Genomic DNA, 22,603 nt, shown 5'->3' on the forward strand with positions numbered 1-22,603 from the left:
CTAAATGTTTGAAAGTTGTGTAGAGTCTGTAAGTTCCTTCAGAGGAGAAACATCTTCCTGGTTCCTCAGCATTTTCCTTCACAATGTTGCCACTATTTACTAGGGTCACTCAATACATATGACTCAATCAAAGTCAGTTGGGCTATGCATTTGATTGTAGATCTATTAAGCAGAGGCTATTCTGAAAAAAATCTGGCTTGTCCTTCCAAGGCAGCATGGGAGTGGGGGGGCATAGCCCCTTGAAAAATGGCTGGATTGGTAAAAAGCAAACTTCCTCCCAGCCTAGCCCCTTATTTCCTCCCTTCTCTGAAATGGATCCAAGAAAAAGTGAATGTTATTAACTTAGATGTAAACAGATTACAGTGAATATTTAGTTAATAGAGCAAATTACTTGTATTTGGGAGGAGAAAGATCAAGGAAGAACTCACAGCATTTCTGGCTGGGTTTTAAGGGGAACAGAGGACGGGCAGAGACTTGAAGATTAGCCAGCAGAAATACAGATAATTAGCTGATCTAAAACATGGACTCATTTGGCAACAGTAATTGGGCCAGACTGAAAGTAAAGTAGGATACCTGTAAGGAGAGAATTAAAGTGACAAAGATTAGAAAGTTTGGTGAGAATCAGAGAGATGTAGTATTTATTTATATACTTGAAATCTGGACGTGAGGTCTAACAGTAGGATAGATAGTTGAAACCAAGCAGTTTGGGGAGAACTGGTCATGTGGAGATAGACGATGACCCAAGCAAGGACCTGAGGGTTTCTCAGTTGACCACTGGAGGTGCCTGTACAAGGAAATAAGACACCACAGCCAGGATAACCCTGCAACAGTATTCCAGACACCAGAGAACAGCAACAGGTGCAAACAGAATATAGACTGAGGGAACGCCACTGGAGGCCAATATAATATTCTGGGAGAGGTATGAGGGTCTGAATAAAGATGGAGGGAGCACAGGGAATAGAAATAAAAGAAGAAATGATATAAAACAAAAGACATGGTACCTGACTGGCTGTGGAAGGCAAAGGAGAGGAAAAGAGTCAGAGAGGTAAGAGGTGCCCAGGAGAAGCTGTATCACCACCAATTCGAACAGGGACATCAAGAGAGGAGCTGCTTTTATGGGGAAAGATGCAGATGAACCTAGTTTTTGACAAATTGAGTTAGAGAAGCCATTCTAGAAAGGGCCAACATTTAACAGAAAATATGAATGGAAAAGACCCCTGAGCCAAGAGAATAAATCAGATAGTAGGAAGAGCGCCCTTTTAGTTCTATAAGCTAATTCTGTGTGCATGCTGGGCCCCTGAATTAACAGGAACACTTTCTCTCTCTTCTTTCTTTAACCTAGGGAGAAAACATTGGCCTCTGAGCACCGTGGGACTAAGCTGAGGTAGCGCTAATCAGGGCATGACCATCATCACGGCACTTCTTATTCTGACCCAGGTCACTCTAAGAAGATACAGCCAAAACAACACTGACTTTCCTTCCTGCTGCCTTTGTTCACTGACCAACAAACAGGCTCTGCTTTCCTTTTTAGCAGATCGCATGCTGACCACTCATTTTAACGAATGGATTTCTGCGGCAACTGCTATTCTGGCATCTCTAGGTGCATAGTTTGCTTGCCTACCAGGGTTATGTGACTCTGACTAGAGGCCCAGGGTAGGAGGGCAGACTGCACTGCTTTATTGGCAACGCCTATCTGAGAGAAGGGGTTAATAATCTAGGGTTGCTCATGGTAAGGGGTGTATCCCAAGGACCTCTCTGGACCCTCTTCAAGCCATCCTAAAACTCTGGGAGGGATCCAGAGTGCCAGGATTCCAGAGTGAGACCTGTTCTGTGGAAGACTCTACCCTGCTGGGAGAGACAAGGCCTTGCGAGTGGTTTTGAGTTCCTCCCCAGAGATAATGCAGGTTTTTTTTTGTTTTCTTTCCCTCTTTTTTAACCTTTTATTCTGAAAGTCCAGAGAAACAACTGAAACATATTAACCTGACAAACTTGGGATTTTAAATCAAATCAATTTCCAAAGTGAAAGGGGCACAACCGGCAAATGGTTTTTAAAGCACTCAACCCCTCCATAAAGAAAAACTTTACTCTAAGAATATTTAAAAATAAACATGATGGACTTCCAGCCAGTAACCAATCTAAAGTGATAAACTGTTACTGGGGGATATAGTGACTAACTTGAGGGGTAAGGATAGATGGTGGAGACCAGAGAAAACTAAACCTCTAGCAATGACTGAATCTCTGGAATAAGACTATAAATGAATCAAGGATGACAGATCAATAATGGGTTAATAAAGGAAAGCTGGGAAGACACATTCCTAGTCCACAAGGATTACAGTATCAGGGCGACAAGCAACTTCTGTTCTCTCCCACACTCCTCCTAGTTCTGTGTGACAGCATTTGAGCTGGGATGGACAGAGGACCTGACTGAGCCCTGTGATAACAAGAGCTCTGGAAGAAGCAGGGCAAAAGCAGCCAGCGTGCATGCGTGACTGCAGACAGAGCGGTGGCCCTCATCCGCTCCTCTGTTCACAGCGCAAGCACTAGGTCCTTGCTAAGAGACCATGGCTAGAGCAAGCGAAACAGGCCAGATCCCCACTCTGCGGGAGCTTACACTCTAGCGGGGAAAGAACAGCAGGAAGCTTGCTAAGCAGTGTCAGTGCAAACTGTTGTCATGTGAAGGAAAAAAGCTGGGTTCTATGAGAGGGAAGAGCCAAGCAATGGTCGTGACAGGTGGTCAGGGCAGTTTCTCAGAAAGCAGCCTCGAACTGAGAACAAAAGGATAATAAGGGTTACAGATACAGAGCAGGGGAGCGGGCTCCAGAGAGAAGCCGCTGGCACCTGCAAATGCCCTGTGGGAGGACAGAGCATGATTCGAGCTGGAATATGAGAGGAAGTGAGGATGGTATAAACAGGGAGCACAAGGAGGGGAATGAAGACTAAGTCTGGAGAGGCAGGAGGGGGCCAGGGTGTGAAGGCCTCAAGGTCACATGAAGAACCATGGACTCTGTCCAGAGGGCAATGGGAAGCCAGCGAGGGGTTCTAAGCAGATATAGGGCAAGAGCTGTGCTTGGAAAATGTGAGGTCAACTTAAGAAAGGGTACAGAGAGACTGTCGGCGGGGGTGGGTGGGTCAGTTAACAGAGCAAAGTAGAGAGAAGAGAGGAGATGGTAGTTGGCCTAGGTGGTCTTGACTGATCTTCGTCATTAGAAATTTAATATTAATATGAAAGCAATTTCCAAAAAATGAAAAATCTTTCTGATTATGTGCATTTTAAGTGTGTCCATGCAGCTCACTGATAAAAGTTTTACTGACGTATGCCTTTTTATTTTTTCATAAAAGGCATGGAAAAATTATTATCCTCCCAGAATAACATGGCTCCTGGGTAAGCAAGGGAGAGGGAAGAGAGCTCTCAGTTTCTCCCGGCTGATCACTGGTTATCCGAGGAGACTGCACTTCTTTCCAGAGCCATCACCTATCAAATGGTCTGGGTGGGATGGAGCCTTTCCACTGGCAGTCCACAGAAGCTGCAGACAGCTCTAAACTTATAACTCAGTTCACATACTGAGCATTGAAATCTACTTTCTATATGGCTTCCAACATAGGAGTAAATTTTTCCTTAAAAACTTTCTGCAATACACGAGGTAAGTTCCTTCTCTGGGTGTGCAGGGAGGAGTGCCTGACTCCCTTTTGATGTTCTTTATTCCAAAATACTCATTGAATCCTGCTACTCATAAACCCACAAACAAAAGCTTGATGAACAAGTGTCTCCAAGTCTGGACTGACAGGTAGATGCCTTCTAGGGGTAGGCTCTGATATCTTATTGTGAACATGGGGGTCTGCCTCAATCCAGACTTGTCCTCTGTGTTTTATCTGAATTCCATTGTTTTCTCATTTTTTTGCCATTCTTTTTACAGGTACATGTTTCTCTATCATTCAAGTTCTAAAACTCTTGACAAAAGTAACAGCAAAGTTTGCCCTTTTAAAACAACACAGGAAAGAACATGACTAGCTTTCCTCATTGCTGTCAAATGCTGTGTAGAAAAATGGAATTAAGTACGAGAAGAGAAAAATAAAATCTCCATTGAACATTTAGAAGTGACAATTACACAACCAGAGCCCATTAATTGGCTCACACTTCAAGGAGCAGCAAGCACAGCCCTCAACCTCGCAGGGAGGGGCTCTGAGGAGGGCAGTCGGCCCATTACCCCAGCAGACTCCCAAGAAATGGTAACATTTCAACACAGGACCACAGCCAAAAGCTGCAATCCTATCCTGGAAACTAAAACTTGACACTAACCAGGAACTTCTCATCAGCAATCTCAATGGTGAAGTTATTTCCTCTGTTAAGACCTACTTTGTTTCTACTGCATCACATTAGTGACTCCAAGCCCTCGACACACAGCCCCCAAATCACATGGTTAGCAGTGCCCTCCTGGAACCAACCTGAGATTTTTGTTTTGTGAAGTGTCAGCCTAAGAAACAAAGCTGGTGGCAAGGAAGCTTTTTCAACTTTATCACTAAAAATGGCAAAGATGATGCAGGCAAGGTAAATAAAGAGTCTAGGTTTAAATGTCCCGTGTTTCAATCTTGCTACACTTTGGCAGAGTTTACTGAGGCTATAACTCTCCATCTTGAATTTATCCCGTTGTCTTCAACCACTGCAGCACTTAGAGGAAGAAACATGACTCCTGGCCCCGAGATTCCTACTGAATAAATAGCACCAGTTATAGAAACACACCCCAGAACAGAATGTTGGCCCTCCCCAGCACTGAATGACAGTACATTCAGCAAGGGGACACGCTGCTTGTCAGATAAGAATGCGGTCAGGCTGGGAGCCTGAGGAAGTGCAGGGAGCAGAGCAGCTGTCCCCAGAGAGGCCTTGGCAGGTGGCACAGTCAATGTGCTCCTCAGGGAAGGCCCAGGGAAGAAACTGCTTCAAAGTTGGGATGCTACAGAAACTGCCTGACCCCAGGCGCTGCTCCAAGCAGGCCCGACCCCACTGAGTGGGGAGACTCAAGTGGACAGGGACTTCTAAAGTACTGAGGAAAGACAGAAGGAAGTACTCTTGGAGAGCTGGGCTCTGAGAGGACCAAGGGGAGAAGCATAAGGAAAAGGGGGCTCAGGTGTCCTTTTCAGGGAAACACTTGTGCTTAGGGTAAGTGGCCTCAAGGTTCTGAAAGGCTAGTAGGATATTGCTATGTGCAGCACTTATTTAATTTCTTTAATTTATTGTTGACAGTGAATAAACCACACTACTCTGCCAGCATATGCTACTCAAATAATAGCAAGGATAAATCTCTACAAAACATTTATGGCTGTAGCTAGAAAAAATACTTTTAAAATTAAGTTTTTTTTTTTAATTTTAAGAGAAGTACATGTAAATTGATCAGAAACGTAGGGAACCAGAAATAATTCCCCTAACCCTAATATACAAAGTCAGCCTTATTAGCGTTCTAGCATGTCTCCTTCTGGGTTTCTTCTTCCATAGTTTTTTTCCTACTTGTGGTAATATTTCTATAATTTTCAGTTCTGTTTAAAAATCTTGAATGAGTAGTTTAAGTTATTAAAGTGAAAGTGAAAGTGAAGTCTCTCAGTCGTGTCCGACTCTTTGCAACCCCGTGGACTGTAGCCCATCAGGCTTCTCTGTCCATGGGATTCTCCAGGCAAGAATACTGGAGTGGGTTGCCATTTCCTTCTCCAGGGGAATCTTCACAACCCAGGGATTGAACCCTGGTCTCCCGCACTGCAGGCAGATGCTTTAACCTCTGAGCCACCAGGGAAGCCCCAAATTATTAAAAACTCTCTCTTTTTTTTTTTTTGGTTGCATAATGCAGGATCTTGGTTCCCTGAGTAGAGATCGAACCCAGGCCCTCGGCAGTGAGAGTGCACAGTCCTAACCACTGGACCATCAGAAAATTCCCTAAAAACTCTTCACAACATCATTTTTAATGAACATTTCAGCTAAGGAAGAAAACTTATTCAAAAGGAAATATGGGTAGTGTATCTGGTAGGCACAGATAGTTTATGAGAAAATGAGGCTAAACTCTAGAGATGCTAGGTAGTTTCAGATTAGGACAACAGAATTCTCAAGCAGAAAAAGAAAATTTTCAGTAATACCCAATTTCCTATATCTAATCTTTTATATTTGCCAAAATGTTTGCCAAAGGCACAGTCTTAGATGATGGCCAAGATCACTAACATTTTGGCAGACACGATTATTAGTCAATGGGGCCGTGACAAAGGGAAGAAATGGTTAAAAAATGAATACAAATGAGGTCAATATGAAAGAAGCTCAAGCTTTGCAGGAAGCAAGAAGGCTGCATAAGATGAGAGAAGTGAAGCCAAGCACAAGCAAGGAAAGGAAAGGAATAGGGTCCCTGGGGAATATCAGCAGCCCATGTGGTAGAGCTTTGGGGAATTCAAGTTCAATACAGCTGACATTATAGGTATATTTACCTCGCTTCCTTCCTGGAAACCAATGAGGGGACATCAAAGAAATACAAAGGGAATACATTCATAATAGTGTTGCAAACTGAAAGGAAGGCTATTGGCAAATCAAGATTTTGTTGAATTTCTAGAAAATGGTAGGTGGATGAAATATTATTCATAAATCTGAGAGGAATTAGGCAGATTTCCATACAGCAGCCAACTGAGCAGGATGGAAGAAAAATGATTTACACTCGGCCATATATACCATTGTGAAATTTAAGACCTTCAGAGATGAAGAGAAGATCCTAAAGGTATCTATGGGGAAAAATAAATTACTACAAAGAATAAGAATATGATTATATCAGATTTTTCTCATCAGCAACATTAGATGCTCAGTTCAGTTCAGTTACTCAGTCGTGTCCGACTCTTTGTGACCCCATGAATCGCAGCACGCCAGGCCTCCTTGTCCATCACCATCTCCCGGAGTTCACTCAGATTCACGTCCATCGAGTCCGTGATGCCATCCAGCCATCTCATCCTCTGTCGTCCCCTTCTCCTCCTGCCCCCAATCCCTCCCAGCATCAGAGTCTTTTCCAAAGAGTCAACTCTTTGCATGAGGTGACCAAAATACTGGAGTTTCAGCTTTGGCATCATTCCTTCCAAAGAAGACCCAGGACTGATCTCCTTCAGAATGGACTGGTTGGATCTCCTTGCAGTCCAAGGGACCCCCAAGAGTCTTCTCCAACATCACAGTTCAAAAGCATCAATTTTTTGGTGCTCAGCTTTCTTCACAGTCCAACTCTCACATCCATACATGACCACTGGAAAAACCACAGCCCTGACTAGATGGACCTTTGTTGGCAAAGTAATGTCTCTGCTCTTCAATATGCTATCTAGGCTGGTCATAACTTTCCTTCCAAGGAGTAAGCGTCTTTTAATTTCATGGCTGCAATCACCATCTGCAGTGATTTTGGAGCCCACAAAAATAGTCTGACACTGTTTCCACTGTTTCCCCATCTATTTCTCATGAAGTGATGGGACCAGATGCCATGATTGAAGCTAGATGGCAATAAATCCAAGCTTTCAAATTTATGAAGGACTTGAACACTATACCCAGTCAAACTATGATTCAGGCATGCAAGTATTCTGAAAATTTGCTTTACACATATCCTTTCTGAAAAAAGTACCTATACATTTACTCTGTGTAGTGCTCATGAGGGAGCTTCTTAACTAAGACCCAATCAATTAATCAGTTCAGTTCAGTTGCTCAGTCGTGTCCGACTCTTTGTGACCCCATCAAATTGCAGCACGCCAGGCCTCCCTGTCCATCATCATCTCCCAGAGTTCACTCAGACTCACGTCCATCAAGTCGGTGATGCCATCTAGCTATCTCATCCTCTGTCATCCCCTTTTACTCCTACTCCCAATCCCTCCCAGCATCAGTCTTTTCCAATGAGTCAACTCTTCGCATCAGGTGGCCAAAGTACTGGAGTTTCAGCTTTAGTATCATTCCTTCCAAAGAACACCCAGGGCTGATCTCCTTTAGAATGGACTGGCTGGATCTCCTTGCAGTCCAAGGGACTCTCAAGAGTCTTCTCCAACACCACAGTTCAAAAGCATCAATTCTTCGGCACTCAGCCTTCTTCACAGTCCAACTCTCACATCCATACATGACCACTGGAAAAAACCATAGCCTTGACTAGACGGACCTTTGTTGGCAAAGTAATGTCTCTGCTCTTCAATATGCTATCTAGGTTGGTCATAACTTTTCTTCCAAGGAGTAAGCGTCTTTTAATTTCATGGCTGCAATCACCATCTGCAGTGATTTTGGAGCCCCAAAAGATGAAGTCTGACACTGTTTCCACTGTTTCCCCATCTATTTCCCATGAAGTGATGGGACCAGATGCCACAATCTTCGTTTTCTGAATGTTGGGCTTTAAGCCAACTTTTTCGCTCTCCTCTTTCACTTTCATCAAGAGGCTTTTAGTTCCTCTTCACTTTATGCCATAAGGATGGTGTCATCTGCATATCTGAGGTTACTGATATTTCTCCGGGCAATCTTGATTTCAGCTTGTGCTTCTTCCAGCCCAGCATTTCTCATGATGTACTCTGCATAGAAGTTAAATAAACAGGGTGACAATATACAGCCTTGATGTACTCCTTTTCCTATCTGGAACCAGTCTGTTGTTCCATGTCCAGATCTAACTGTTGCTTCCTGACCTGCATACAGGTTTCTCAAGAGGCAGGTCAGGCGGTCTGGTATTCCCATCTCTTGAAGAATTTTCCACAGTTTATTTGCCTTCAAATTCACCCAGGAGTAAGAACAGGAATTTTTTACTTAGGGTAGCCGCAGGCGTTTCTCCTCAGGGGGAGTCCTTGCAGCAGTCCACACAACTGTACAAGAGCCATTCCTGCTGGCGTGCAGGTGACAGCTCAGATGAGCACATAAAACTTGTACTGAGCAAGAGTGAAGCCACTCTGGTCTAGAAGCCTCATATTTCAAAATGAAACGAATCTCTCTTGGAAAAGCTCCATAAACACAGAGCCCAGAACTTTCACAAGGGACACATCTAATCACAACTCATCACAGTCAGGAAACCCAAAGCTATGACTTCCAACCAGATATTTTAAAGTTCTCCCAGTTCAGTTCAGTTGCTCAGTCATGTCCGACTCTTTGCAACCCCGTGGACTGCAGCACACCAGGCCTCCCTGTCCATCACCCACTCCCGGAGCTTGCTCAAACTCATGTCCATTGAGTCAGTGATGCCATCCAACCATCTCATCCTCTGTTGTCTCCTTCTCTTCCTGCCTTCAATCTTTCCCGGAATCAGGGTCTTTTCCAATGAGTCAGTTCTTTGCATCAGGTGGCCTAAGTATTGGAGTTTCAGCTTCAACATCAGGAATATGATGAATTCATTCATTTCAATGAATATTCAGGACTGATTTCCTTTAGGACAGACTGGTTGGATCTCCTTGCAGTCCAAGGGACTTTCAAGAGTCTTCAACACTATAGTTCAAAAGCATCAGTTCTTCGGCACTCAGCTTTCTTAATGTCCAACTCTCACGTCCATACATGACTATTGGAAAAACCATAGCTGGGAGTTCTCCCAGGCTAGAGGCAATTTACCAATCAATGGTGATTTTATTCATAAGCAATGCTGCCTGATAATACAGCCAACATTCCATTTCTCTCAGGTTTTCAGGGGAAGAGATCTAGAAAGGTAACTGGGCCAAAGGACAATATCTCCTACGAAGGATAAAGGGTCTTATTACTCCTTTACCTAAATTCTACAAAAAGAAAAACAAATGATCCCAGGTGTAGAGTAGGCCTCAGAAGCAGTCTGTTCAAAAGTTAACTAATGATGGGAATGTAAACAGGTGCGGCCACTGCGGAAAACAGTGCAGCATTGTCTTAAAAAGCTAAAAACAGAGCTACCACGTGACCCAGCAGTCCCATTCCTGGGTGCATATAACAAAACCCCTAATTTGAAAAGATGCATGCACCCCAATGTTCACAGCAGCATTATTTACTATTGCTAAGACATGGAAGCAGCCTGTGTCCACCAACAGACGAATAGATAAAGAAGCTGTGTGTGTGTGTGTGTGTGTGTGTACATATACAATATACTTGGTCATAAAAAAGAAAGAAATATTGCCATTGGCAACAGCACAGATAGTCTTGAGGATATTATGCTAAATGAAATAAGTCAGACAAGGAAAGACAAATACTGTATGGTATCACTTACACGTGGAACTTAAAAAAAATACAACAAACTAATAAAAGGGAAAAAAACAGATTCACAGATACAGAGAACTAGTCATGACAAGTGTGTGAGGAGGGGCAATATAGGGGTACTAAGAGGTACAAACCATCCTGCACAAGACAAGCTGTAAGGATATACTGTACAATGCTGGGAGTACAGCCAATATTTTATAATTGCAAACGGAGCAAAACCTTTAAAAATTGGCAATCACTATACTATATACCTGTAACTTACGTAATTTTGTACATCAACTATACTTCAATTTAAAAACAGGAAAATAATGAAATAATGAACAAAAATATGCTTCAGAAGCTTCTGTAACAGGAAAGAGAAGCAATTAGGAACTCTAGGAAAACAAAAAGCAGGCTATCATAAAGCTACTTATTTATCATTTATGGAATAATTCTGGGCACTTGTAATAAAATCGAATCTGTGATTTGAACATAGTACAACTCTTCCAAGAGTGACACAGGTCTAGTGACATGGAACAGCATTTCTTTTCTTACAGAGCCAATGAATTACTAGGTTTATAGTGAACAATGTTTAAATAATCATAATGTTACAGTGAGTTCTGAGTGGTTTTCCCTTTTCAGAATCAGTTTATAGCCAACACATGGAAGATTTAAATAGGTCAAAACCCAGAAAATAATACCATCAATCTCACAATTTCAATGAGGTGGGACAGTTAACTGATAGGGAGAGACAGAGGGAAACACAGTCATGGTAATTTCTTCACTAAATAGTAGGGAGTCAAGAAATACTATCTACAATTGATGGATCAAAAATAGAGGTTTAACCATTTTGTCTAATTTTAAAAGAAGTAACAGTAGTGGGGTTCTCACTTCCAATATTCATTGGAAGGACTGACACTGAAGCTGAAGCTCCAAGACTTTGGCCACCTGATGCAAAGAGCTGACTCACTGGAAAAGATCCTAATCCTGGGAAAGATTGAGGGCAAGAGGAGAAGGGGGTGACAGAGGATCAGATGGTTGGATGGCATCACTGACTCAATGGACATGAGTCTGAGTAAACTCTGGAAGATAGCGAAGGACAGGGGAGCCTGGTGTGCTGCAGTCCACGGGGTCACAAAGAGTCAGATATGACTTAGTGACTAAACAACAATGAAAGAACAAGAAAGAAAAGCATAATTAACAAAAAATGAGGAGTGGTTAAGTAGGCTAAATTCATTTTTTTATAGTAAGGAGTCAGTGAATTAGCTAAACTAATAAGCAGAGATATAAAAGTATTACTTATAATTTAGAAGTGATAAAGACTAAAAAAAATAGTCAAAAGTAGCTACTGCTAAGGAATGAAACAAGATGGGAGAGTAAGTATTTATTCTTCACTTATATCTTTTTGTATAGTTGAAAGTAACTTTCCATGGGCAGGTTTTACATTTATTATAGAAAAATAACACCTGATGTTAGTATTTTACTGTACTGACACAAATTTCAGTTCAGTTCAGTTGCTCAGTCGTGTCCAACTCTCTGCGACCCCAAGAACTGCAGCATGCCATGCCTCCCTGTCCATCACCAACTCCCGGAGTTCACCCAAACCCACGTCCATTGAGTTGGTGATGTCATCCAGCCATCTCATCCTCTGTCGTCCCCTTCTCCTCCTGCCCTCAATCTTTCCCAGCATCAGGGTCTTTTCAAATGAGTCATCTCTTTGCATCAGGTGGCCAAAGTATCATAGTTTCAGCTTCAATATTAGTCCTTCCAATGAACACCCAGGACTGATCTGGGTGGACCCAGGATGGACTGGTTGGATCTCCCTGCAATCCAAGGGACTCTCAAGAGTCTTCTCCAACACCACCGTTCAAAAGCATCAATTCTTCGGTGCTCAGCTTTCTTTACAGTCCAACTCTCACATCCATACATGACCACTGGAAAAACAGCCTTGACTAGATGGGCCTTTGTTGGCAAAGTAATGTCTCTGCTTTTTAATTTGCTTTTTAATATGCTGACACAAATTTAGGGTTCAGCAATTTAGAAGCCAATAGAGAAAAGGAATCAAAGATTAAAAAGTGGAATAAGGTTAAAAGGTACAGGAATAGGTTATATGAAAAAAGAATAAAAAGTAATCTTATAAAATCAGCCAATACATTTATGAAAACATGGATAAACCTTGAGGGCATTATGCTAAGCGAAATAACTTAAACAGGGATAGACAAATATTTTATGACCTCACTTATATGTGAAATCTAAGAAAACAAACTCATAGAAACAGAACAGATTAGTGGTTGCCAGTGACTGGGGGCTGAGGGAAATGGCTGAAGACAGTTGAACAGTACAAATGTCCAGTTATAAGATAAGTTCTGGGGGTGTAATGTACAGCATGATGACGATAGTGAACACTGCTGCATTGCATATTTCAAAGTCACTAAGACAGATCTTAAAAGTTCTCACCACAAGAAATGAAATTGTAACTAGGTGAGGTGATACATGGTAATCTTATTGTGATGACCGTTTCACAACATATACATTGTGTTGTACACCCTAACCTTATACAGTGTTATATACCAAGTACGTCTCAAAAAGCTGGGAAAAACTCCACAGCAGTCAATATGAAAACAGAATTACTGGGATTTCCCTGGTGGTCCAGCAGTGAAGACTCCACACTCTCAGTGCAGGGTGCCCGGGTTCGATCCTTGGTCAGGGAACTAGATTCCGCATGCCACAACTAAAAATCCCACAGCCCTCAACAAAGACGTGGAACAGCCAAAACAAAAACAAAACAAAAAAACCCACCAGGACTATCTATGATAAAAAATAAGCTTTTATCGTGAGAGTTCCAACTGTAGCAGAAAGGACACCAAAAAAAAGAAAAAAGAAACTATCCTACTCCAGGAGCAGGAACTTACAAGGAGACATCGGAGAATCTCATTCCCTAGTCTTTTTCGGAGGACAGTAAAAATCTGTCCCCTGATTCCCTGACTAGGCAGAATGCTATCAAGAGGCAGGGCTATGACCTCTAAAGGTCCCATAGAATTTCATTTATGTTACTCACATACTTTATTTCACTGAAAAAAAAAAAAAGAAAAATCACCTAGGCTATAATTTTTGAAGCTAATAGGATCCTCTCTTGAGGACTGCTCTAGAGTACATTAGTTCAAAAGGAAAGGCTTTCTTCTTTTATCATCTGCATATCTGCTACTATATCCCTTAGGACCTTACTCAAAAATGGAAGGCACAACAGGCTCAGGTAACGTCTATAAACATGAAATCATAATCTTTGACTCCACTGATTCCTAGAGGGTTAACAGACACTTGCCTTCTTGCTATTACTCTTGTTCTTATATATTATTTATTTATTAGTCTTTAAAACACTTACTGCTATAGCATCTAAGTGCTAAAATACAAGGGAAAAAACATTAAAATTATTGAACTCCACCAACTAATGGAAACAAAAAATTAAAAGGAGGAAAAACAGATGCTCATGATTTAATGCAAGACTACCGGGAGCGGATCGAATGAGAGAGTCAAGGAAAACCATTTAAATAAATACAAAATCATTATGATATGTACCTTGTCAGTAGTTAGCCAACCAGTCCTTGTTGAAAACCCAACTGTATAACATCTTCAAAAGGGGGACACAAAAGAGATGAGGAATCCAATTTGTAACACATAAAATGACTGGAGAGATGGGTGACTGTAACCAGGCAGATGTGTAAAAGATGAGGAAGCAGAGCGCCTGGTCTGTGAGCTGTACACTCAGCAGCAATGACTCTGGAAAGAGAACACTGGTGGTGGTTCATGGGCCTTGAAGGCCTTTCTGGTGTACAAAAAGGGTTCTGGGAGCTTGGAAATAAATGAATCACTTCAGTTTACAATTTTGATCATCTAGCTTGGTTTAGCAATGCTTTGGGTTCAAGGCAGCAACATTGATCCAGGTGAAAGAGATCTTCCTTTTCTCTTTTATAAAATCGGGACAATATCCCACACAAGGTGATTTATATTCAGGACAAAATAAGGTAAAACACACGCAGTGAAGAAATACTAGTTACTAAATAACTGTGAGTTTTCTTATGCTATCATAGAGATGGCCACAAGATGTGTGCTCCCCTGAGAAGCGGCTGCTCAGCCAGGAGCTGACTACTTTCCCCAGTCCTACTAGCATCTAGAGTAGCACCTGACCAGCTCTCCTTGATGAAATGGAAGTGGAAGTGATGTTCACCACACCCAGGTCAAGGCTTTCAGAGCCAGGGTTATCTTCTCTCTGTTCTTTCCCCATCTGCCAGCCAGAAGCAGATGATGCTGATGAGGCCTTCAGTGATGGCAGAACCACAAGAAGGAAGATACCTGGGTCCCTCAATCATCTGTGAAGAGTCACTTGACAGCCAGGAACACTCCTGACTGAGAAGTACACTGCTGTGTTAAGCTGCTGACATACTGAAACCACTATCTGTCACAGCAGCAAGTGTTACTCTAACCAGTACACATGTTCTATATAATTAATATATAATAATGGTGCAAACAAGCCATCATTAATACTGTTATAAAATCTTGAAAAGATGTTCAACATCATCAGCCATTAGGAAAATGCAAATCAAAACCTCAAGGAGACACCACCCCACTAGAATGGCTATGAACAAAAACCAGACAGTATCAAGCACTGGCAAGAATGTGGAAAAACTGAACCTTGATACGCTGCTGGTAGGGATGCAAAATGGTGCAGCTGTTGTGGGAAAGGTTGGCAGTTTCTCAAAATCTTAAACACAGAATTACTATAAGATCCAACAATTCTACTTGTAGGTATATTCATAAGACAGCTGAAAACACATGTTCACACAAATACTTGTACAGGATTGTTCATAGCAGCAATGTTCATAATAGCCAAAAATCAGAAAAATTCAAATGTTCACCAATTGATAAATGGATAAACAAAATGTGTTATTTATATATTCCCATGTTATGGAATACTATTCAGTCATAAAAAGGAATGAAGTACTGACACATACTATAACATGAGTGAAACCTGAAAACCTTATACAAAGTGAGAGAAGCCTGGAACAAAAGGTCACATACTATATGACTCCATTTATATGAAATGTCCAGAATATACAGATCCATAGTGACAGAAAAGTACTGGGGCTGTGGGAGGTGGAGGGAAATGGGGTGACTGCTAGTGGGAGGAGGTTTCTTTTTTGGGGTGATGAAAGTGTTTTGGAACATTAGACAGTCATAGTGATGATGGCACAACCCTGAACACATGGAAAACCACTGAACTGCACAGTTTTAAAGGGTGAATTCTATGGTATGTGAATCATATTGCAATTAAAATAAAAAAGAAGAAATATTAGCTGCTGGCTTTATCTTGCCTCCAAGAGCACTGGTCTCCACACAAAAAGGCACTGCGTTCTTTTCAGGTAATGACTGGGAAAAGGTATGAGGGAACCTTCTAGGATACTACAAATATGCTAATCTCCATCTGAGCAGTAGTTACATTTACATGGTTCTAGGCTGGTCAGAACTCAGAACCCTTCCGCCTGGCATCCCCCACAACCAGGTAAGGTCAGACAGAGCCCAGATGCCATACGCATTGTCTGTTTCCCACAGAGACCTAAGGTACAAACTTTCCTTAGTTTAGGCAACAGTGTAACTAACATGGAGATGAGATAAATATTTAAAGGTAACCCTGAGAAAGACATGAGGGTGGGGAAGAGGTGAGAGTCCCAGAATCCTACTTAATTGTATATAGCATCAGCAAAAATCTCTAAGGAAGAAAAAAGTCCCAAAGGGCTAGTGTGGGATGTGGGGGAGGAACTGAGAGAGAACTGCATGTGGAAAGTATCTTTCTTGTCCCTGCTTAGGTACGTGCCATTTTAAAAAGTCAAGTTCAAACCACAAAATAAGGACCACCTCTTTGGTCATATAAATTTTCATACAAGTATTTAATAGTCAAAACTGAAGTAAAGGATCTTTAGAATGCTTTCACCTCCAAGCAAGAATATAATTTGATGATTCCAGATCTGACTTTTCATTGGAACTTCCTGAGTCTAGTGGAAAGACTGTCTTTTAAAGTAGCATATATTCCTGAAAGACTGGCACTTACTTGCAGGAGACTTTGGTTCTGTCGGCCACCATGGTCCACTGCTGCTGGTTGGTGGAAACCTCGACATAGTAGCTGTAGCTCCGGTCGTCACAGTCCCACAGCAATAACCTGAGCACAAGAAGACACAAGAAGGTGGTCAGCACTCTGCCTGGCTCTTTCCTTAGGCTGTAGGCGTGAGGGGATTCATGTCTTCTCTGTCCTTCTAATTGGTCTCTCCTGCCCCACACACTTTCAGGACCAAGGAAAGAAAGTGAATCCCCAACAAAAGTATGATGAAAGGAAGAGTCAGTCTGCAGGGAGAGGCTTGTTTCTTTAGGTATTTATTTCACAAGGCACCCAACCAGGCAGCCTCTGTCTCCCATGTGGCAAAGATCTTCACATGAGCTGATCAGGGAGACTTCCCCAAATCCTCCTTCGTGCTTCTTTCAGCCTTCACCTCCAGTTGTCTGGGCTGAACAAAGGTAACATTCTTGAGACCACTGTTTATGGGGAAACCTGTGCTTTCTAACGGGTATTCTAAGCAGTACTTACTAGCATGTCCCAATGACCTTAATTATGTTTCAGATTCCTTCACATTCCAGACTTCCTGCATAGCTTTGGTAAGATTACCTGATTGGGAGATACAGGCAAACATATATTCATCAGGAAATCTTTATTTCTTAAAGATTATGTTGGTCCTGTTCCTATACCCCTTCTTGGCTCAGATAAGAACCAAAAGCATTGACTATGTAATCCCGTTTACCAGAAGCTCAAAAGAAACAAGATATATCTACGATGACAAGAGTCAGAACGGTAGCTACCTCTTGGGGAAGGAATGACTGTGAATGGGTGAAGGAGCCTTCTAAGATACTGAAAATGGGATAATTTTGATCTAGTGATAGCTACATGGGTATATACACATGCAAATATTCATATTCATCAAGCTATTTATAAAAGTTTTGTGTAATATATGTGTGTTATTCCTCAGTTTAAAACAACAGAATAAAAAAGACTCTAAATAGTATAATATGCATTAGAGTGCAGTCCAGCATTTTGCCTCCAACAGTGAGGCTCTGGTGAGAGACCACTGTTTTCTATCATTTCAGCCTCAGAAGTCCTTCCCATACAAGATACCTATCTTACTGTTTTACAGCTGGGCATGCACACTTGTCTCCTCCACTAGCTAGAACAGAGTGAGCTCCCTAAACACAGCGTCTATGTCTTACTAGTTTTCCACACTCAGGACCTGGCATAGCATCTCATACAGTGCCTGCACTCCATGAATATCTGCTGGGCAAATACATTATTTGCAACAACTACAACAATGATCATTATCATTATAATGGTACATTTCTTTAATGCTAACTGTGTACCAGGCCCTATAGTAAATGTTTTACATAACATTAAATCCTTGCAAAAATCCTCTTAGCAAGCATTATTGTTCTCATCAAACGATATATAGTGAAAGTGAGGCTTAAAAGCTGATAGAGAATTTGTCCGAACTCAGTGATGGTTCCAACCTGGTGTCCTAACAAAAGCCCTCTTCCGTAGTCTGTCAAATGTTTTCTTCACTCCGAGTTTATGTGTGTGGGGCATAACTGGCAACTTACAGCCTATCACTCTACTAAGGCAGTCTGTATTGCTTCCTCTTAATCCTGCAATTCCCATCCATGCAAGTCCTCTGCACGAGGTCAGGGTCACCTCTGGTGCCACCTGTAAAGCTATTACTGAAGATGAGAAGTGCCGCTGTGTTCCCCTTTCCTCTTACCCTCTGTTCCTTGCTTTCAGTTGTGATTTTGTTTGCTATCAATGATGAAATCCGTATTATTTAACATGATAGAATCCATCTTTTAAGTAGAGAAAACTGTTAAAAGATTTTGGAAAGCATAAACAGATGTGTAATACTGTAAATACTACCGATTCTCTTGAGCTCATCTGAGTCATTTAATCTCTCAAAGTACTCTGAATCAATCAGACTGGAATCTACCCTCTTGTTTTTAGGGTCCAATAATTTTACTTGTAGATTAAACCAGCATGCTTGATAAGAAAGTGAATCATTTCTCTCATTAGTCATTTCCTCAAATATTACTCTAGTGTCTCAGTACTTTTATGCAGTTAGTCTGTGTTATTATAATTTATATTGAGTAACTTTTAAAAATGTACTTTTTGCTTCTATGTTTGCCTGCTCTCAAGATGAATATGAGCCTATTAGAAAGATGGTTGATCTCTCTCTTTAAAAAAAAATTCTACTCCAAACATGTGGGCTCTGTTTATATAGCATATGTTCCATATATATTCTGGGCTGAAATCATTCATAACTCTGCCAGAGTAGATTAAAACCGGGGCGGGGGGGAAACCTTCAAAATAATTAACATTCACTTTATTTAACAGCCCTGGTCACAGGCTTTTTGAGAGATGCTGTTGAGGCTGCTTTCCCAATGGAATTTTGGTTATTTATGGAGAGCTAGGCTTAACATAATCCATATCCTTCTGGATAATCATGAGTTAGTGTTTCTACCAGTATATCCAAATGAAAATAATCAGTCCCTTTTGGGTTAGACTCTAACCAGATCTTGAACTATTTCACAGAAAAAGATTGCCCCAAGGATATAGGATACAGAGAAGATAAAAGGAAAACCAATTATATGTAAGTTTCATAAATGCTCTAGCAGAGATTCTTAAAGTAATAGCAGATTAAAAGAATTTTAAAGTTGTGCATATCGTGTCTTACAGTAACTTATTCTATGAAAGTGAAAGTGAAAGTCGTTCAGTCATGTACGTGGACAATACAGTCCATGGAATTCTCCAGGCCAGAATACTGGAGTAGGCAGCCTTTCCCTTCTCCGGGGGATCTTCCCAACCCAGGGATTGAACCCAGGTTTCCCACATTGCAGGCAGATCCTTTACAAGCTGAGCCACAAGGAAAGCCCAAGAATACTGGAGTGGGTAACCCTTCCCTTCTCCAGGGGACCTTCCTAACCCAGGGATTGAACCCAGGTCTCCCACATTGCAGGCGGATTCTTTACCAGCTGAGCCACAACGGAAGTCTTCCAATTTCTTTCAATGTAACATGAAGATCACCCATAATTCCAGTAATTTTGTAAACACACTCATGGTAAAAATGGCTTCTTTGCTTAATGATCTATTATGAATATTCTTTTTTACTAACTTTTTTTGGGCATCATCAAATATTTCCCCTCATCTTATGTACTGATTTCATAGAATTTTACTGTATGGATATCCCAGAATTTATCTAAATAGTTCTCTTATTGTTGGACATTTAGGTAGTTGACAATATTGTACTGTTATGAAACCTCTGTGATGAACATTCTTAAGCTAGATCTGTGATTACTGTCTTTGAAAGTTGCTATAAGTAAAACTCCTGCAACAGGGTTTATTAGACCTTGACATGTATTATAAAATAGCTGGATACCTGTCCTCTCGCCCCCAATGACAGGCTGTACCAATTTATACTCATACTACCAGCAGTGTATAAAGATGCTTTGCTTCCGTACATCATCACCAATATTGTGTATTATCTTTTAAAATACTGCCAATTTGATAGATGAAATATATTTCATTACTTTAATGTGCAGCTTTTTACTTATCATTGAACTTGAACATTTTTACCCATTTTCTACTTATATTTATTCATTGTTAATGACTTACAAGATGCCCTTTATATTTAAAGGATATTAATCCACTGCCTATCACAGTTTGGATGCTGATGATATTAATTTTTATTAGCCTACTCTATCGATCTTTACCTCAATAATCTCTCCTGGCCTAAATTCTTTTTTCTGAACAGCAGCCAAGTGCACATACTGGTTGAGACATCTCACTAGTCCTCTATTAAGAGTCCCTGGAGGCTAAAAATGTGGGGTCAGGGTGGAATAGGGACATTGATGGATCTTAGGTTGTCTTCACCTACACTTAGGAGTTTTAAAGAGAGATTCTTCTTTTTTTAATTAAATGAAAACATTCTTTAAATTCTATGGGTCTATCTGCTCAGTCACCTCCAACTCTTTGTGACCCATGGACTGTAGCCCACCAGGCGCCTCTGTCCATGGAATTTTCCAGGCAAGAATACTGGAGTGGGTTGCCATTTCCTTCTCCAGGGCATCTTCCCAATCTAGGGATCAAATCCATGTCTCCTGCATTGGCAAGCAGATTCTTTACCACTGAGCTACCTGGAAAGCCTCTTAAATTCTATAGTGCTCTACAATTTTCAAAAATTCCACACACACAATTTCATATAACCCCAAAATAACCCTTAAAAAAATCCTCTCCCCCTATATTGTCCTTCCCTTTCCCCATTCTCCCACTGGCAGCCACAAGTTTGTTCTCGATATAAGAGGTATTTATTTTATGTGCCCAGATGCATATTTGCTTAGAAGGTAGGCTTAGCCAGGAATGAAAACCCTTCTGTTGATTCAACTAACGGGGGGGGGGGTGGGGGGTGGGGGGTGGGGGTGGGGAGGGAAGCAAGCATAGCTTAAAGACTCCAAAGGAAAAATTGGCTCCATCTCTCTCTTTTTTTTTTCCCATGGAGAGAAATTTTAGTTCTAATAAGGCACAACGGTAAAGCCCACCAACTCCCTTCACTTCTTTCCCTGCCAGCAAAGTCTGTTCCTGTATCTTTGCACCTGCAACAACACAGCAATATTTCTGGTTTGTAATCTGCCAGATAAGGTCTGCCAGGTGAGCTGGCCCAGGACAGACACACTCCCTCTGACTCTAATTGAGAGCAGATCCTTAAACATACCCCTGACATCTGCACGCCCCCGCCCATACATCAGAAGCCATTTTCAAAAGGAGCTGCATAAAGGCAGCTGCTGGCCAAGATCTATCGATGCAGATCGAGTTTGTGTTTAAGCTGTGGCCACAAACCCCTCTACCTAATGAGCACAGCATGAAATGCCTGGTGATATTAAATGTTGTCTCCTCTGTCTTCCTTATTCTCATTGTGGAATTTCCCTGAAAAACAGTGAAGCGCTGGGCGTTTTTAAAAAAATTGATTAACAGATGTGATTTCGCTTACGTCTTCCATAAATGCTCTGGCTGGCTGCATACCATTGATTACTGGGGGTCAGTTTACAGCAACTAATTGCTCTCCTTGCTAGTGTTTTGATACGAAATTCAATAGCGAATATGTTTTCAAAACTCTTGTCTTTGCGGCTTGAGTCAGAAGTGACTTGAGGCAAACCCAGTGGACTGAGTTTTCCCTTCTTTAAAATAATTGCTCTCTCATCAGTCTGTGAAGAAAGTTTCCAAATTATAGCATTCTAATTGGAAAGTCTGCATTATGCATGCGATGACAAACTATGTTGTGCTGAGCGGCACTTTTTTCATCCCTTTCTTAAGGGATTAATTCTGTGCCAGATTGTGAACAATGGCTGAGGTTTAACAGTGGAGATCAACAGCTTCTCCACTGAAATGATCTTTTGGATCAGCAGCAAGTATCTGTTTTGCCTCCTTCTAGCTGTCCATCATTTGTGGGAGACTCCACTGGAAGGCCAGGGGTCAAGACAGTTGTTCTTGCCGAGTTTTCCCATTTGGGTGAAAACAGACAACTAAGGAAAAATCAACTGCCATGGTATTAGCCATATAACAATAATTTATCATCAGATCCATTTCCAATCTCTCAGACAAAATGAAAGGTACCTCTGACCTCAAAAATTTGTACAGACTATTCTTTGTTAAAATCTTCAGAAATTAAGTTCTTCAGAAATAACTGTCTTCCATTAACAATTCAACAAATATTTACTGAGTATTGACTAAGTGATACTAGGCAAGTCACGTCACTTTACTTCAGTTTCATCCCTTGTAAAATGAAAGCTCTACATCTGATGGTTTCTAAGGGCTCTTCCAGTTCTAACATTTTGCAATTTTTTGCAAGTCTATGCAGAACAGGGTTTGGGGTTTTTTTTTTTTTATACCTATCCATTACATAGTAACTCTTTTTTTCAAAAATTTTTTTATTTATTTATTGGCCATGCCATGTGGGATGTAGGATCTTAGTTCCCTGACCAAGGACGGAACCTGTCCTCCTTGTAATGGAAGTGCGGAGTCTTAAACAGTGGACAGCCAGGGAAGTCCCAGTGACTCCCCTCTTTGAGAACAGATTCTGGCCCAACCGTAAGGTATATGTAGTGGGTTCCTGAGCTCTGTAGACACAGCTGTTACAGGAAGGCATCTGACCCTTGCTGAGCCAATCAGATTTCATACAAAAAATTTACAATTATGTAAGACTTTACCATAATTGGTGCTGTTCATTTAAAATGATGATAAAAATGCAGACATTCTGGAGGGACCCTCTTTCATCAGAAGCTCAAAGAAGTAAAGAAAGTCATCTGCAGTGAGAAGCAAACAAGATG

At 41.3% G+C, this 22,603-nt stretch overlaps 1 protein-coding gene across 4 annotated transcripts in view; it reads right to left on the minus strand.

Moving 5' to 3' along the window:
* BTBD9 (BTB domain containing 9) overlaps positions 1–22,603 on the minus strand; it is a 418,007-nt gene that overhangs the window by 63,669 nt on the left and 331,735 nt on the right. For all 4 annotated transcript variants that reach the window (XM_069564255.1, XM_069564257.1, XM_069564254.1 and 1 more), the window contains exon 9: positions 16,248–16,355. In XM_069564255.1, coding sequence (XP_069420356.1) covers positions 16,248–16,355 — 108 coding nt within the window. The remainder of the gene's footprint in view (positions 1–16,247; positions 16,356–22,603) is intronic.

Source organism: Ovis canadensis, chromosome 20, assembly GCF_042477335.2.
Source record: "Ovis canadensis isolate MfBH-ARS-UI-01 breed Bighorn chromosome 20, ARS-UI_OviCan_v2, whole genome shotgun sequence".
NCBI classification, from domain to species: domain Eukaryota; kingdom Metazoa; phylum Chordata; class Mammalia; order Artiodactyla; family Bovidae; genus Ovis; species Ovis canadensis.